The sequence below is a fragment of the Odontesthes bonariensis genome, chromosome 1 (assembly GCF_027942865.1).
Source record: "Odontesthes bonariensis isolate fOdoBon6 chromosome 1, fOdoBon6.hap1, whole genome shotgun sequence".
In the NCBI taxonomy this organism is placed as follows: Eukaryota; Metazoa; Chordata; class Actinopteri; order Atheriniformes; family Atherinopsidae; genus Odontesthes; species Odontesthes bonariensis.
The window spans coordinates 12,926,854-12,944,516 of record NC_134506.1 but is presented as its reverse complement, the minus strand read 5'-3'; the positions used below and the strand labels follow the sequence as shown (position 1 = coordinate 12,944,516).

At 39.0% G+C, this 17,663-nt stretch overlaps 1 protein-coding gene across 1 annotated transcript in view; it reads left to right on the top strand.

The window, feature by feature from the left end:
• adamts7 (a disintegrin-like and metallopeptidase (reprolysin type) with thrombospondin type 1 motif, 7) overlaps positions 1–17,663 on the top strand; it is a 136,158-nt gene that overhangs the window by 40,949 nt on the left and 77,546 nt on the right. Inside the window, exons 8-9 of the mRNA XM_075473394.1 lie at positions 4,763–4,906; positions 13,177–13,321. Of these exons, the coding sequence (XP_075329509.1) occupies positions 4,763–4,906; positions 13,177–13,321 (289 nt within the window). The remainder of the gene's footprint in view (positions 1–4,762; positions 4,907–13,176; positions 13,322–17,663) is intronic.

Here is a 17,663-nt window from a genome sequence, read left to right as displayed (position 1 = left end):
ATGTATTTTTTGTCATACCGCCCAGCACTAGTGCCTATTATGAACTGTTAAAAGCAATCAGTCAATACCACCACTTAAGTGACTTTTAGGTTTCTAAATGCTTTTAGAAAGCCAAAGTGAGAGCAGCTTGTGTAACTCATTCAGCATTGTTTTTGTCAGCTTCTTCAAAAACTGAAATCTGAGGTTACTTTTCATTTTCTAAAACGAATCGCCATGGACTGATTGTTCAGACGCTAAAGCTTGATTTGAACTTGATGATGTAATGCAGCTGTGTGGGCTGAAGTCATTTTAATTTAGCTTCTTCCATATCCGTAATGATGATTATGATTGGATATTTTCAGTTCCTCTTGAACTCAACATGACATAAAATTTGCTCTTTTTTTCCCCGTGAAGTTATTTTCATTTTTGTTGATGGTTTGCTAATTTCATTAGTGTTGAATGCACTTTAGGCAGGGTCTGCTTTCTGTTAGCCGTTTGTTTGCCAATTTCACAATGTTTTTCCTCAATCGTGTACTGAAAGTAAATAAATAGGCTTTAATCATATAAATGCACAAAATCCTCCAGTGAAAAGGACAGAGAAATACGACAGTATCAAACAAGAGCCATATTCAAAAGGGTAATTTAAAGATGGGAGATTAATACAGGAGCTTATTGCTGGATAGATTAGAATTCATATCCTTTATTTTATTTTCTAATCAGTATTGTTTTTCCTGCATTTGCTTGAAAAGTGCATAATCTGTCTTCTTTTAGTTGGTTAATGCAAACTAATAAGGACCAATAAGATGTGAAACATTATAATCACTTATCTTTCCATTTTAATTTTGTTTAATTGCCTTTGATTGGTTAGATGGAAACAAATGTTAATGTAACGTCCCCTGTGCACAGTTTATTAAATTACATGTGATTGATAGATGAACTTGTTCTCTTTGATTCTAGAACAAAAGTCAATCTGAGCCTTTAGTGCCTGTTCTCTACCATATTTGTATGATTAGATCTAGGTGTACATGAAGGGCATTTGTTGAATGCATTAACAAGTCTCGGACTGACAGGAGCCCACTGTGAATACCAGGCTTTTCTTCCTCGATGGAGAAAATGTTTTCACTGCTTCTCCAGTGAGCTGACAGACTGGTACGACTAGTCTTATTAAAATGGAAAAAATGAACGTACAGATTTTTGTGTTATCACGCGTCTTCTTCATAGAAAGAGTACAGAAGGGTGAGAATGATTTAGTTTTTTGCAACCACCTTCAGAAACTTGAAATTTCTGCTTACTTTTCCACACACACACACACACATATATATATATATATATATATATATATATATATATATATATATATATATATATAATATATATAAATATACTCCTGTACTCTATGTTCTCATATATTGTACTTTAATACAGTCGAAGTTCATGAAGCTGTTCTTATTAACTTTTTATGGTTTCTTTTATCAGACAGCTCAGTAACTGATAACAATCAAGTCTTTCTGTCAGTGCACTCTCTTGTGAATCTGTATTAACTATGACAAAGTTGTTGCCACTAAAGGAGAAAAAAGGCACCACATATAAAGATTTAAACACAGCATTTTTTAAAGCTACTTTTCAATTTGTCACAGCCTTCCAGAACTTCTGAGTCCCAGAAAGTTGTTTAAATTTTGAAAACCCCATTAATAAGAGACCATTTTTTACAAAAAATACACAATTGACTTCAACACACGTCTGCCTTACATTAGTTAGCATCCTTCAGTTTGCTTCACCAACTTCTACTTGTTGCTCTTCACCTTGTAACCCAAGCATGCCTGTTTTTGGACGGTGGGAGGAAGCTGGAGTACCTGGAGAGAACCCGCGCATGCACGGGGCGAACATGCAAACTCCACACAGAAATGTCCCAGCCCGGATTCAAATAATGAACCTGTTAGGGTCCAGGAGAAAACACAACAAGGACTGCTGGCTAATTCATTTTCATGAGTTCATGTTATTGCAAGGAATTGCTTAAAAAGTTGGTTTAACTAGCACACATCACCTTTCCATAGTGAGACTTACTCTTATATTGTGTTCAAAGAGCTGATGTCTTGACAATTTCAAACTGTTTTGCTTTACAGTTAATTTTGAATTTGAGCGCAGCAGCTAAGGAGCTAGCTTGATTTAAACGTAACGAGGAAACCTGTTCAGGTCTGTGCTTCAGATGGATTTCAGTAATTTGCATTCTACTATAACACCATGTTTTTCTCCCTACATTTCCATTCTCCTGTAAGTCAGCTGTCTTTTCCCATGTAAAACTGAATGACAGGTTGAGGTTGCCAATTTACTCGATAAAAGGGAAGGTGTGTAGAGGTATGGATGTGTTATTTTTAGGGCTGGGCGAATTAACTCGTTATTATTGCGTTAACCCGTTAAATATTTAAAGTCGATAAATATTTTATCGCGCATTAACGCAGTTTTTTTTTTTTATTATTATTTTTGGGGGCTTTTGTGCTTTTTAATGGATTGGAAAGTTCAGAGAAACAGGAAGCAGGGGGCAGAGAGAGGGGGAACGACACGCAGCACAGGGCCGTCCGATGTGGAACTCAAACCGGGGCCAGCTCTTGTACATGTACAGCTTGTACAGCTCTCTACATCAGAGATCTGATCCAGTCTTTCACCCCAGCTTGGGATCTGAGGTCTGTGGATCAGAATCTTCTGATGGCGCCACGCACGCGTTTCCGGACCAGAGGAGACCGATCCTTCCAGGCTGTTGCTCCCAGGCTTTGGAACGATCTTCCGCTCTCTCTGCGCTCGATGGAGTCTGTTGACGCCTTCAAAAGGCAACTTAAGACCTTTTTATTTGTTCAGGTTTTTTCTTAAATTTCTTAACTTTCTTAATTTTCTTAATTGTCTTAATTTTCTTAATTGTCTTGGGCTGCTATGATTATGTACTTCTTAACTGTTTTTTCTATTGTACCTGTAAAGCGCTTTGTGACCCTGGTCTGTGAAAGGCGCTGTACAAATAAAAATTACTTACTTACTTACTTACTTACTTACATGGGGCGCCTGCTCAACCCACTACGCCACGGACCACCCCTGTTTTATTACTTATTTTATTACTGTAAAAGTCTGTTGCTCACAGGCTTTTATTTTGTAAAAGTCTGTTTCTGTCTGCTACGGAACCGGAAAAGAAAGTAATCGGCAGATCCACCTAACATGGAGAAGGGTACGGAACTTTTACTCTGCCATTTTCATTTTAAAGTTCTTCCAGAAGGCGGAGTCGACAGAACCAAAGTCATCTGTAAACACTGCCAAGTTGAATTGTCTTATCACCGTAGTAGTTCCAGTCTAAAATATCACTTAAAGGCAAAACACACAATTGATAGCAGCAAGTCATTCAAGGAAACAGACAGTGGAGCGAGGCTTCTACATAAAAACTACATAAAATGCTGATGTTAAAAGTGTGTTTGCACAACAAATGTTATGGCACTTTCATTCATATGGCAGCACATTTAAAATAAAACTAAATGCTAAAAGCTATACACTACTTTGGAATTTATTTTGGGATTTTGCAGACAAATGCGATTAATCGTGATTAATCAGGGAAATCATGTGATTAATTAGATTAAAATTTTTAATCGTTGCCCAGCCCTAGTTATTTTGTTCTTTAGAGGGTAACCGCTGTAAATCAATAATGAAATAATAATATCTTATTGCTCTGACTTTCAGTTCAGAAATAAAACTGCACTATCCTAAAGACAAGGCGCTTGGACACATCTGCTGGTGGAGTTGGGGTAGAGGGGACAGTTTTAGTGAAGTATTCCTCACAAGCAAGAAAATTGTGACTACATTCCTGTAGACCTCAGGAAACCTTGAAAAATGTTTTATCTAGATGATATGTGAAGTTAATCGACCTATGATGACAAAGCATATGGGCCAGAGCTGAGTTGAGGAAGCCCAATTTAAAAAAAAAAAGAAAAAGGAAAAACAATGATCTTAGGATAAGATAGCATTGTCTTCTTGTATTCTAATTAGGTAAATATAACAGGATAAATGTTCTGCCACACTCTCTTGCAGCACATGGCACTTCCTCCCTGCACCAGATATCGCTGTCATGTCAAGCACAAAAAAAAAACAGTACACAGTGGTGCAATCAGCTGTAACAGAGAACCTACATTTTTCACTTTTAAAACTCTTTTGAGCTCTGAAAAGGACTTTTTTATTGATGTCTCTGAAATGAGAATGAATGTCCTAACCTACACCTGTCGGGGACAAACTTATCCCTGTGCCTGATAAGGAAATCACCACAGAAGTGAGATTCATTCTCTTTTTATTAAATTTTTTTTTGGGGTGACAGAAGCAGTGGATTTTCGTTTGAAGTATTTTCTACAAAAAGAACTCAGAAATAAAGGCTCTCAATAGTGGCTTCATTCTGAATGAATGAGTCTTGATTGTTTCTGCAGCGTTTTGAACCTTAAAAGAACATAAAGCATCCATACCCACCACAGCCTTCAACAAAGATGATGAAAGAGTACATTTAAAATAATGAATGAAGAAGAAAGCTGCTTGTGTTTATCCTCACCTTGCACAGACTTTTTGTTGCTGTGGCTTTGTGATTCCTCACCACCGCACCACTTTAAAATGGATAATGTTGGCTTTTATCCCTGTAGTAACAAAGTGTTCACACACACATTTCTTTCTTGTTGCACTCTGTAGCTTTACGTCAACGTACATGTTAGAATTTGTCCCTACTTATATTAATGTACCCCCTTTTGTGGGATGTGTTTTTATGTTGCAGCTTTGGGATACAGCATGATGGCAACGGTAATGACTGTGAACCCATTGGGAAACGACCTTTCGTCATGTCTCCACAGCTCCTGTACGGCACCTTCCTGCCCAGGTGGTCACGTTGCAGCCGCCAGTATATCACCCGCTTCCTAGAGTGAGTGCCACGTGATCTGTCTGACATATGTTCAAGCTTTCATGCTCTGAAAAGTTTTTCTGTGGATCCATGTAAAGGTCTCAAAGGAGCTCGGTAGATTAATGCTGTGCATGTGCTCTGTATTATACACAGTAAGTGTGGAATCGAAAGATAAAACTAGCTTGAAATGTTAATACATCTTTCATTCTGGGGAATGCATCCCTCAGGACTGACTTTGTTTTTAACATAACTTGTCCCGGGCATTCACACAACGCTTGCCCGGATGAACTACCTGCCAAAGTTTCAGTTGTAACTGATGACACATGGGACTCCACTTGTTTGGCTAAAGTACAAAGCAGTTTTTTTGGATTTTGTGAGATGGGTTGTAAATCATTTGTGCGCCGTCACCCCCAAATTACCACAACATTCAAGTCAGGCACTATGAAATAAAGCAGATGGTCAACACACACTGCAGCACAGTCACCCCCCCCCCAAGAAACTTTTGTCCTTTGAATCTCTCCAGATAAAGTAGCACATTTCAATGACACGTTATGATTCAACAAATGTGAAGTTGTTCTCTTTCTATTTATTTTTTTGTAAGAACTTCTCTTTAACGGAAGATACGATTCTTGACTCATATTACTGTAAGTTTCTGAAGAGCTTATGAACCTCATGAACATATGTTCATGATATTGCCTCACCATAGTGAGCCATCATTCGTTTTAATCAGTAGTCAATCCCATGTTCTGTAATGTTAAGAGGCTTGTTTATCAAGCTTTGTTTTTATGTATAATTACACTTATTCACTCCTTGCAGTGTTCCACAAAGCTAACCTTGTGATTTATGTACTCAGTTTATTTGTCATGTCAAAGCAGCAACACAAACTCTATAACTTAAATATATTTGAGTATGCTTGTCTATTTTTACAAATGATACAGCACATATGTATGTGAACTATAAATTTAGCTGCTGACACCCAGGACTGGATTCTGCTTCACCAGCACAAGTGTTGAATGTCTGACATTTTTCACCGTAGTTGCCCCAGTTTCTCAGCTCCGAGCATCTGGAATTCATTTGGTGGTCGCTCAGAAACATGACAGCATGGGAGCTTTTTGTCTCCACTGTGAGGGAAGAAAAGGACTTCTGGATGATATTTACACTTGTGAGAGTTTGAGGCACAAAAGCCAGTAGTCTGTGTGTCTGACAGATGTTAACTAGATCCTCTCAGTGCTGAAACAACATTTTCTGCCTCACTCTATAAAGACCTTTAGCTACTATGTTTTAGTATACGCTTTTAACATGATGTCAGGAGATAAGATTTTGAAGTATTTAGTATTGAAGTGACACATACGAACTATTTCTGGTTTTGGGGTAAAATATGTCAATATCATTGGAATACATTTTTTATGGCAATCCTTTAAAGGAGACATATTTTATGGCAATTACGTTTGTTTTCGTTTTGTCGTTGTTCTTATGAGCGAATATTTGGTTATCTGAAGTCACTGTCAACTCTAAAACTCAAGAAAAAAAAACACACACACAACCCTTGAACCCTTGAAATTTAATTCAGAGACCTGCTCGGATTTGCAATGAAAACTTCCATTTTACAGCCTCCTCTTTTTAAGACTCTTTTGCTTTGCTATTATCATTAAATCTCATAATTAGTTATATAGTTCACTTAACATTAAAAATTCTCGTTAGAAATCCAGATTTCCCATTTGCCTCTGATTGCACATCAATCAAGCGCCTCAACTGTTACAAAAGCAAACATCAGTGAAATGTTGCTCAGATAAGCAATTGCTCTTGATTTTTCCCACAAAACACAGAAAAATGAAGCGATAGTGAAGTCCACAGTTCAAAGAGTCTTTATGAGACAATGAGAGGAATTATGAAACAAGTTCTCAGTGGTGTTATTAACTGTGATGTTCTGTGGCCCCTGGTTTAACAACTTGGGCCAGTTCAACACATGGCTGGTGATGAGACTGTTTCTAAGAGAGGGATTATTATCCTACCATCTGTCCATGGTCAAACTTCAGATGAGGAAAATGTTAATGTTTGAGAATAAAACTGTCAGTGCCTGGGTATTTTTCTATCAGCTTGGTGTGTGGTCTGAGATCTCAGGTTTTTTTTTACTGTTTGCTCTCTCGTACCTTAATAAGGTGCTCCAAGGGAGAATGATTGATCTCAGAAGAGAAAGACTCTGAGGAAGAGAGGGCGGAGTAGAGTGGAGTGGAGTGGGTCATTCCATGCTCCTGCCCCACTTGAATAGAGGTGTAAATTAATGGAAGAAAAATAGCTGCTCTGTCTCTCTGGGTCATGTTGACAAAAGCATTTTACTGTCATTTCATTAAGGGCGGCCGTGGCTCAGTGGTTAGTTAGATTGGGTCGTCCAATAACCAAAAAGTTGGCGAGTCGATTCCCACTGGAGGGAATCAAAAAGATTGGTGAAACTGACAGCTGAAGGGGTGTCAGTCCACCTCCTTGCCCTTGAGCAAGGCACCATGCTCTGTGATTGGCTGCCCACCGCTCCAGTGTATGGCATCTGTCTATGAGTGTGTGACATGTGCATGTGTGTGTTCAACAGGTGCCAACCTGAATGGATTAAAAGCAGAGGACAAATTTCATGTGTCCTATACATGACAATAAATCTGATCTTAATCTTAAGATCTCAGGAAATTGCATAAACTTGTGGAAAGAATGGTCATGATATGTTGTCTTTAAACAGGGGTTGAAATGGATCATGCTGGTCCAAAAGTGTTTCACAGACAGCACTACCGACAAGGGATTTGCTAGTAATGTTTGGAAATTTAGAGATATGTCATTGTGTTGTATGCTGGGACTAAAACACCATCTCTCATTGCTGCCTGGTTTGATTTAGTGACATTTATTGGTGAAGAAAATGGAACATGGACCTTACCGGGAGTAACTGAGTCGTACTGCTGCATGTAAGACCTGTTACTTAGAGGGGAACTGCGGTATTTTCAACATTAAGCCTCTTTTCTGAGTCGTCTACAATGTTTTAGAACCCCCCTCACCGCTTTTTTGATGTTTATTGCTGTCTCCGGTATTTGCCTAATTTTGATTCTTCTCAACCTGCTTCAGAATGGCAAGTCATGCGCATGTCCATAAAGGTCCGTAAAAGCACCATAAACGTCCGTTTTCAAAATCATCAACTCACCGGAGTGGTTACTGGTGTGCACTGGTAATCCATATCAAATTTCGTGGCGAAAAGTTGCTTCTGTCGTGTTTTATTTGGCAGCTCGTTCATGCTCGCACTATTTTCTTAGCGGTGGCGGAGTAATATCAAGGAACATCCAGTACAAAATGTCAAATAAAACACGACAGAAGCAACTTTTCGCCACAAAATTTGATATGGATTACCAGTGCACACCAGTAACCACTCCGGTGAGTTGATGATTTTGAAAACGTACGTTTATTGTGCTTTTACGGACCTTTCTAGACATGCGCATGACATGCCACTCTGAAGCAGGTTGAGAAGAATCAAAATTAGGCAAATACCGGAGACAGCAGTAAACATCAAAAAAGCAGTGAGGGGGGTTCTAAAACATTGCAGACGACTCAGAAAAGAGGCTTAATGTTGAAAATACCGCAGTTCTCCTTTAACAAGCTGGCATTGTGACAAAATCTGCCCCCCTTTTTTTGGTTACAAATCATGATACTACCAAATGGATTCACACAGGAGTTATTCGACTAACAACCCCCAGCCCCAACCCTACAAACTATGAATGGATACAGGCACAATGAGTAACTCTCATTCCATCGATTGTTTATTTTGCCATTGTGTTTTTTAGTGATGCAATGCTGTAATTACTGCAGCACAATCGTCGTTCTTATCATGTTTTTTGCAGAAGAGTTTGATAGCTGAAGTCTTTAGCGTTGCATGTTTCCCTTGTTGGAGCACCAATATTGTCTAAGCTCACAGAACTGACTGTAGCCCTCTTCCGCGTTGCAGCTCTGTGCATTAGATGTAATACAGTGATGTATTACTACCAGCTGTGGGTTTACACAGATTAGCACCATATCAATACAATAGTCGCATAAACGATTTACACTTTATACTGATGACACAACTCATTTGTTCCAGTTTTTTTTTTTTTTTTTTGTTCTTTGCCTTTGACTTGTATTTAGCTACTTTAAAACTGACAAGTCTGCGCCAACCTTTTTTCTCTCAGGACTTCCCTTCTGATAGTGTCGCATGTTTCTTTTCTGTTCTTCTAAATGCCAGCATTTGTCCCAATTTTTCTTTGAGTTAACTCTGCCACATACTGCAAGACAAGGCCTCTATTGTGCTGGGCTTTTGTTATCCCCTCAGGCCCCCACAGCTCACATTGCCTCAGAGGTTTGATCTGTAGGTGTTATTTTATGTGGAATGTAGAAGGTCACACTGAGCTGAGTGCTGATGTTATCACATGTCGATGGGCTGCTCAAGAACAGAGCTATCCTTTAATGTCCAAAGAGTCTAAATTCCAAGGTCAAGAATTCCTGAATGGCCATAAAGGCCAAGTTAATTTATTTTTGCATTCCACGAATATCATATCAGTTTCAATTATAGCAGAGAGATATTTCACACAAATTATCACATTTTTGTCATATATATGGGATATATTGAATTGTGAATGAAGGATTAAGATTCAGCACAGAGAAGGTTAATTGAGAGAAGCAGTCGCACAATCTAATTTGCCCTCTTTGCCTCCTTTTAGTCCGGAAGCACTCATGGAAAACGTTTTAATTGCAACATGATGTCATCTCATAGTAATTGGTTTTGTTGGTGTTGCAAGTTCAGTTTTGACAAAGGTCAAAGGACTACAAGCATCATCACGCAGAGGTTTATCTAAACATCCTTTCCTTGTTCTCTTCTCATTGAAAACCTTTGACCTGTATCATATTACATATCACTGCTGTAAATGACAGTTCTGCCTGTCATTGTTGATTTTCCCATATTTTATTACCCTTTTTATTGTAAACTGATCAGTTCAAGGCAACACTTTTTGGATTCACCAAAGCAGATTAACTATAACCATAAAGAACTTTGTGAATATAGTTGTATGTGCTGTTTAATATCTACTTACCTTCAGAAGGTCATAAATGTGATTTAATTTGAAAATCCCAAATCCCCACAAGGCACATCATAATCTTATGAAATCTGTCATTGTGGAGCTTTAGGTGTTGATCGACAAAGAATTGGCAAATGATTAAACTTTTTTTGTATTATTTTGTAAATTTAATATATTTAAAATTAACAATGTTAATACAATGATGTGAAAAAGTCTATATATCCGCTTTCAATTCCAAGATTTTAGTATAGGCATGTAAAATATATATATATAAATATAAATCTGGTTCTTACCGGGGGTTTAAAATTAGGCTAACACAAACTCAGATCATCAGGACTTATAACACTGTGCATTATTTTTTTAACAAAAACTGAGCCAAAATTTTTGCCCTTTATTTGGCATTTAACTGCATTGATATGCACTTACGCTTTTCCTATTTTTACAAAAAAAATGCTAAAAAATTGAACTGTAGCACACATGCAGGCATTTGCATGTATTTCAACAGTTTGGTTTTGGTTTTTAACGGACACGATTTTTTTTTCTTGTGTAAAGGTCCTCCCTGAGTCAAGCATGAACTTCTCTGTATACTAAACTATTCTATTGTCAAATTTGAGGCCATCTGTCTGTCAGAGAAAGCTCTGATGAAACTGGGTCATGCAACAGATAGTATCATCCCAAGCAAACCCATAAATCTACATCAGAATGGTGAACAAAAGAAAAGAATCCAGGTGCTGCAAAGGCCTTGTCAAAGTCCAGACCTCAATCTGACTGAAATGCTGTGATGGGACCTTCAGATGTCGTGCATAAACAGATGTTTACCATGGTGTAAAGAGGAGTGGGTCTACTTAGTTCTTCCACACATTTTTTCTAAATGTTAGTTTAGCTTTTGTTGATGAAACGATGATATGGTTGGATATGTCATGTGTTGTTTTTTTCTGCTTTTGTATTCTCTCCCTGTGCATGCTTGGGTTCTCTCCGGGTACTCCGGCTTCCTCCCACCATCCAAAAGCATGAATGTTAGCTTAATTGGTGTCTATAAATTGTCCCAAGGAGTGAGTGTGAGTGTGCATGGTTGTTTGTCACTGTGTGGCCCTGTGATGGACTGGCGACCCATCCAGAATGTACTCCATCTCTCACCCAGTGGCAGCTGGGATAAGCTCCGGCCAGCCTGCAAACCTGAAATCAATTAAGCGAGAATAGAAAATAGATGGATGGATGGATTTTATGACCTGACAAGTTCCAGATGATTTTTATTTATATTCTTGTATATCAAACCTTAGAATTGAAATAAGCTCATAGCACCTCATTTTTCACAGTTCTTTGCAGTCTTTGTGAATGAGTAAAATAAGTCTGTCTGGCTATAAAAATGCAAAGCTGCAGTTCACTTGGCTGAAACCCAGCCTCCAGCTATCCAAAACTCATAATGTTAACTTGATTTAATATTATAACCAATTTGATATATGTCACTCTCACCAGGCATGTTTTCACTGTCGGTAAAACTATTTTCACCTCTTCACTGCCACAGCATTGGTGGCTAAGTTGCTATAGAGACTACAAAATGAACTTGGGGATTACTGTGGAGGCGACTGCTGACAGGACTGCACTCTGCACTGAGCAGTTTAAAGCAGATGCAAACTGCATTGTGACTATTGCTATGTCACTGCTGATACTATTTTATACTGCAGTGGGATTAAGTGAGTTTCTGCTGATGATAGATTATTATTTACCAGTGGAAGCAGGTTGATAGTATTCTGTTGACAGTGCTTTAGCTCAGAATGTAGTCTCACTGTGCATTTGACTCTGCTGTCTTTAAAAAAAAATAATAAATTCAGTTATGAGGAAAATGTCTTGATCTCAGTCATTAACAGAAAATGTGCTGTATTATTACAGCACTGCCTCTTTCTGGTAAAAGTTTCTACTCAGCTTGTGTGCCTACGTTTCCTTCCTAATGGCTGTTAAGTCATAAATGAAAATGAATTAAATAGTGAATGGGCACATGTATGATTTTTTTCATCAATATGGATGAAGACCTTGTGTTGCATTGAAGGAAATTTGAAAACTCACTTATCATTATGTTCCACTCGACAGCTGATAAGTATATATCTACAGCTTTGAAATACCTGTTATTAATTTTCCTGTAGGAGCCAATTATGATAAAAGTGTTCACCTTGGTATTCACATAATTGAAAACACTTAAGACTTTGTATGCATATTGATTACCAGGTTATGGAAGCATTGACGATAATGGAAACAGGTTTTTATTAAGATATTTTATTGAGGATATTTTCTGTGTTTTTCTCTGAGGGTTTCTTTCAAGTTTTTATTTGATATGTTAACAGAATGTTCTTCACCAAGGGGATTCAAATTCCTACCCAGTCATAGTTAAAAATGCATTTCATTCCACATTAAACATTTCAGAAATAGTTTTTGAAAGTTTTGTAATCTGCACGATTTACATACATTTTTATTTGCTCTAACGCTATTTTTTTTTTCCCCTGCTGTGTCCAACACATAGCTATGTTTCTTGATCCTTTACGCCCATCTGTGGCTGGATCTGTGGAAAAGTGGAAAAGCATTAAACAGAAAATGCACCTAATCATCTATGGGTTGGTAGATCTGAATGCATCGTAACACAAACCAAATGTATAGTTACTCTTAGAAACACTGCCCCTCTTTTTCTCTGTTGACCTCAGCTAATCTGTATGCATTATCTTGAGCACTAAATCCAAGGTTTTGTGTCTTTTAAAAGAGGATCAGTTTTTTGGGTTAGTTTTAGTTCTTTTCTTTGGCACTTTTATTTTTATCGCTCCCATAGATTGTCTTGTAGCTGAACTGAAAGGAAACTTCAATGTCTGAGTAAAGCAAAAATAAGTCTTTGTTCTTAGAATGTCACATTAAATGAAAAATTTACAGTCTTGTCAAAAACACATCCAAACGTGAATAATAAATATAATAATAGATCCGATGTGAAGTCTCAAATGCACACTGCAGATATTGCTTCACTCTTACTTTAAGAAAACCTTGATGAAGGTAGTTTTTCAAATGATTTCTAATGGGTTTTTTTCCAAGCAAAAACCTGCACTGCTTCTCCTGGTACATACTCGGCCCATCTCTAGGTTCAAGAGTAACTGTGGTAATCCCAGAGAATAAGAGGAATAGAAGAAGGTACTGCAGAGTGACAGTGTTTGTATAACAGTTGCTTCTTTTTTTTCACAGTCGTGGCTGGGGCTGGTGCCTTGATGACACCCCAGTGAAGGACAAGTTGTCTCTGACTTCGGTGCTTCCTGGAGTGCTATACAGTGCAGTCCACCAGTGTCGGCTGCAGTATGGATCTGGGTCCTTGCTTTGTGATGACATGGATGTAAGGCTCTCTAAAATTTTAATTGCTCACAAATGAATCCAGACAAATGCATGTACAGTATTTTTAGAGCACATGTAGGTCAAATATGCCATTATTGTCACCCTGTTTTGGTGCTTGCATCAGTGCAAAAGCTAAACCATTTTTTTCATCATCCCCAAATCTTTCTCCCTTTCCTAAACCAGTGAATCTTATTTAGTAATTTGTTTAATCATAGATATGCTTTTTCTTTTTCTTTAACTGCTTTGTCTTTGACTGGTGTTCAATTATCTATCTTTTTTTTTTTTTTTTTTTTTTTTTGGAGACAAATTTTTATTGAAGATTGAAATATCGCCTCAAAAATAATGCAGGTAATGCCTGTTGTCAGTGCAGAACACTGTCCACATAGGGGGGGACAAACGGGTATTTTGTCCCGGGCCCAGGAATGGGGGGGGGGGGGGGGGGCCAAAAAAAAAAAAAGGAATATGCGCATTTGTCCGCAAATATGTCCAAATGTTTCAGGCACGCACGCCAATCAGGCTGAATTGATTTGAGAATCATCCCCGGTCAGCTGAATGACAGCCAGTGTAACGCGGCTCTGGTTTAACCTTATTTTGTTTAAGATAAGCCAGTATAGACATGACAACGTGTGAAATTGCCATTTAGATAGTTGAATTCAGAGAATTTGGTCCCGGGCCCAGCCAAACCTGTCAGTGGCCCTGTCAACAGGTCTCTTGTCAGGCTGCAAACAGCCCCGGTTACCTTAGCCCCTTTTATCAGGACAACACCATTACGTGAACGCTGACGAAAACCTTTCAGTCTGGTTGGTCTGACTTAACAACAATAAGAGTGTGTTGATAAGACCCCTTTCACCTGTAACTCACATCTGAGAAGAAAAAAAAAGTCACACCATTTTGATTAACCACAAGACAAATAAAAGTGAACCACAAGGAGGAAGTCATTCAGAGAGTTATTGGAGTTATTGAGTGGCCAGCAATATCTTCAAGGAATTCAGCACAGTCTGCAGGTTAGGTTCAGTGTACAGGTCAATTCACTGTTTTATTGCATCGGGAGTCCTTATGTCCCCTTGTGTGTACTATATGGATAATTCACCATGCTCCATGGAACTGAGGGATTATTTTATATTCTGGATGAAAGGCATGCGAGTTGATTTGCTTCCGAGCCAGTGTTAGTATTTTTGTTGTACAGCCTCTTCAAATCTTTGCACTTTCATGTTGGTTCATCGATACCCTGGTTTTTATAAACACTGCAGTTAATCATGTTTTTAAGGTTTGAGCATCTACATTTATCGTTCCAGTTATTGTACTTAAGGTTTTAAATCCAATGTAGAACCCTTATATCCCTCTATAGCAGAGCTGCTTGACTCTTTTTTGATATATTCTCACATTGTACTGGTTTAACCAGTCTTTGAGCTTTGTTCATTAAGTCATTCTGAAAAGTTTTATCTAGAAAAAGCTTTCAAAGCTTACAGTGACTTTTCAAATAGCAAATCTTTATAAAGCAAGCATTTTACTTGTGAGCTTTAGCCAACAAATTGTGATTTTAACTGGCCCAAACAGGCAGAGCGTGAAGAAGAGACGACACTGACTTTAGTGAGAATTGTAGCAATGTTTCTTGGGCTATGTTCGGACATAAAGTACAGATTTGTGTTAGAAGATTACAAGATTTTCTATAGATGCATGGTCAAATACCAGCAGGACATGGTTAAAGGTTTATCCAGTATTTGTAATTAAAAAGCATTTTAACCATCCATCCATAACCCAGACATTCCCCTGCCCAGCGACACTCTCAAGCTCCTGCCAGGGGATTTCCAGGCATTCCGAGGTCAGAAAACATATAATCCCTCCAGTGAGTTTTGGGCATGCCCAGGGGAATCCTCCCAGTTGGACATGGCCAAAAAAACTTCAAAAGGAGGCAACAAGGGACCTCCTAATTAGATTCCTGAACCTCCTCAGCTGACTACTTTGGACTCAAAGGAGCAGCAGCTCTACACCAAGCTCCCCCTGGATGTATGAGAGCCACCCTCTGAAGGAAACTCATTTTAGCTACTTGTACCTGCAGTATAATTGTTTTAGCCACTACCAAAATCTAGTGACCTTAGATAAGGTATGGAACAAAGACCTTTACACTCAGCTCCCCCTTCACCACATCTGACTAGAGCAATGCCCTCATTACTGCCGATGAAACCTCAATTCATCTGTCCATCTCTCACTGCATCCTACCATTGCATATGAACAAGATCCCAAGATACCTAAACTTCTCTGCTTGAGGCAGACTTCTCCCCAACCCAGAGGAAGCACTCCACCCTTTTCAGGTTGAGAACCATGGCCTCAGATTTGGAGAGGTTGACTTTCATCCCAGCTGCTCTATTGGCTGCAAACTTAAATACATCTTAGAGATCATGGCTTGAAGAGGCCAACAGAGCCACATCTTAGGCAAACAACAGAGATAAAACTCCAAGGTTTCGGAATCAGAGACTCCCCTGTCCACAACTACTCCTCAAGATTCTGTCCAAGAACGCCACAAGCAAGATTGGTGACAGGGCGCAGTCCTGGCGGAGTTCAACACACTCTGTAAGTGACCTCGACCTTGTGTCAAAGATGTTGACACAGCCTCTTGCTTTGGTTATATAAGGATCGAACAGCCTGCAACACCAACTCCACTAATCTATATTTACACAGCAGATTCAACTTAATTCTCAGAGGGACACAGTCAAAAGCCTTCTCCAATTCCACAAAACTCCTGCAGACTGGAATGTCAAACTCTCATGACTCCCCAGAGCAGCTCTTGTAAGCTAAAGATCTGATCAGCTGTGCCATGACTTGAATTAATACCACACTCCTCCTGAATCTGTGGTTTGACAGTAGAGCAAAGCCTCCTTTCCAACACCCTAAAGTACTGTGATCCCAGTGCTTTAAGCATTTCAAGGTGAATCTCATCCCTCTACAGCGCCCTTCCACACGGAAGATTTTTAACTACCTTTGCAACCTCTGCTAAAGTGATGAACCGTTATTTCTCCTCAAGTCCACAGGCTCTGCCTCTTCAGTGGAGGATGTTTTCCCGCTCCCGCTGAATTTCTGACCATTACCGCCCACTCCCGCTGTCTGTCCCTGTCACTCCCGCCTGACCTGCAATATTTCCGTTCACCCCAGCCTGCACCCATAGACTCATTAATTGAAATAGTACACGGTTAAATCAGTTTATATGCACTGAATGTTTTATTACAATAGAACAAGAGCAGAACAAATAAAAACACATTCAACAAAAATCTCTCAGCTTTGAATCAGAAATACTCGTGTAAACTGAGACCAAAAACTAATCAATGTCCAAATATCTATCCCGCCTAGTGCAATCTTAAAACCACCTGCTCCTGTCCCAGTACAGGGCTCTAGTAATGGCCAGATCAAGGAGATCCTCAAAGTGTTCCTTCCATCGCTCAACATTATGTCTGGTTTGGTACAGGAGTTCACCCAAGCAAAAATCAATTCTGGGACCAGCCCTGCTTTCCCTTCCTGAGCTGCCAACGGTTTGCAGGGACTTCCAAAAGTCCTTATCCAAGGCACTCCGAATTCGCTTTATTCCTGAGTTTTACCTTCTGCAGTCACCAATTCTGCAACTTATCAGCTTCAGGTGATCCCCCTTCACTGGAACACCAAGCTTGAAAGACCATCTTCTTTGATAAATGTAGCATTGCACCATAATGGCTGTGGCGGAGCTTGCTAATGAGGCCATCACTGCATCTGTGTCTCATCACCACACAAATCTGCAGTCTGTGTTTAACTGTTGCAGATATACACACATCATGTCTTTGAGTGAACTGAAGTGCGTGCGTTTACCTTTTGTTTGTAATTCAAGCATTTCCTTTTTTTTTTTTAATTACTGCAGGTTCCTGTGTTCTGAACTTAGTAGTTCTGTTTTGTTTTGTTTTAATTTGAGCAGCTTTTGTTCCGTCTGTCATTCTTAAAGTGCGATTCGTTAAACAGAGCAAATTTCTTTTTCGGCTTATCTCTGGGTGTCTCAGTTTAACATTTGCTCAAATCTGAGCTGTATACTGTTCCTTTCATTGTCATGTCTTCTTAGTTGTGTTGGAAACAATGTTTTTCTAGGCAAAAGGCAAATTCGGGGAGTTCCCACATCTATCAATCATGGGAGTGTGGAATTAGGTTTGTGCATGTCCAAATAGTTTTACGGTGATTGGGATTTATAAAAGAGAACCATGCATACAAAAAGCTTTACTGTCCAATGATGAGAGAAAAGGAGTTGGCCTGCTGCTCCACAAAGAACAAACTAATCCAGAAAGAAATCCAGGAAGAGAAAGAACTGAAGGTCCAAACCCAGGCTGAAA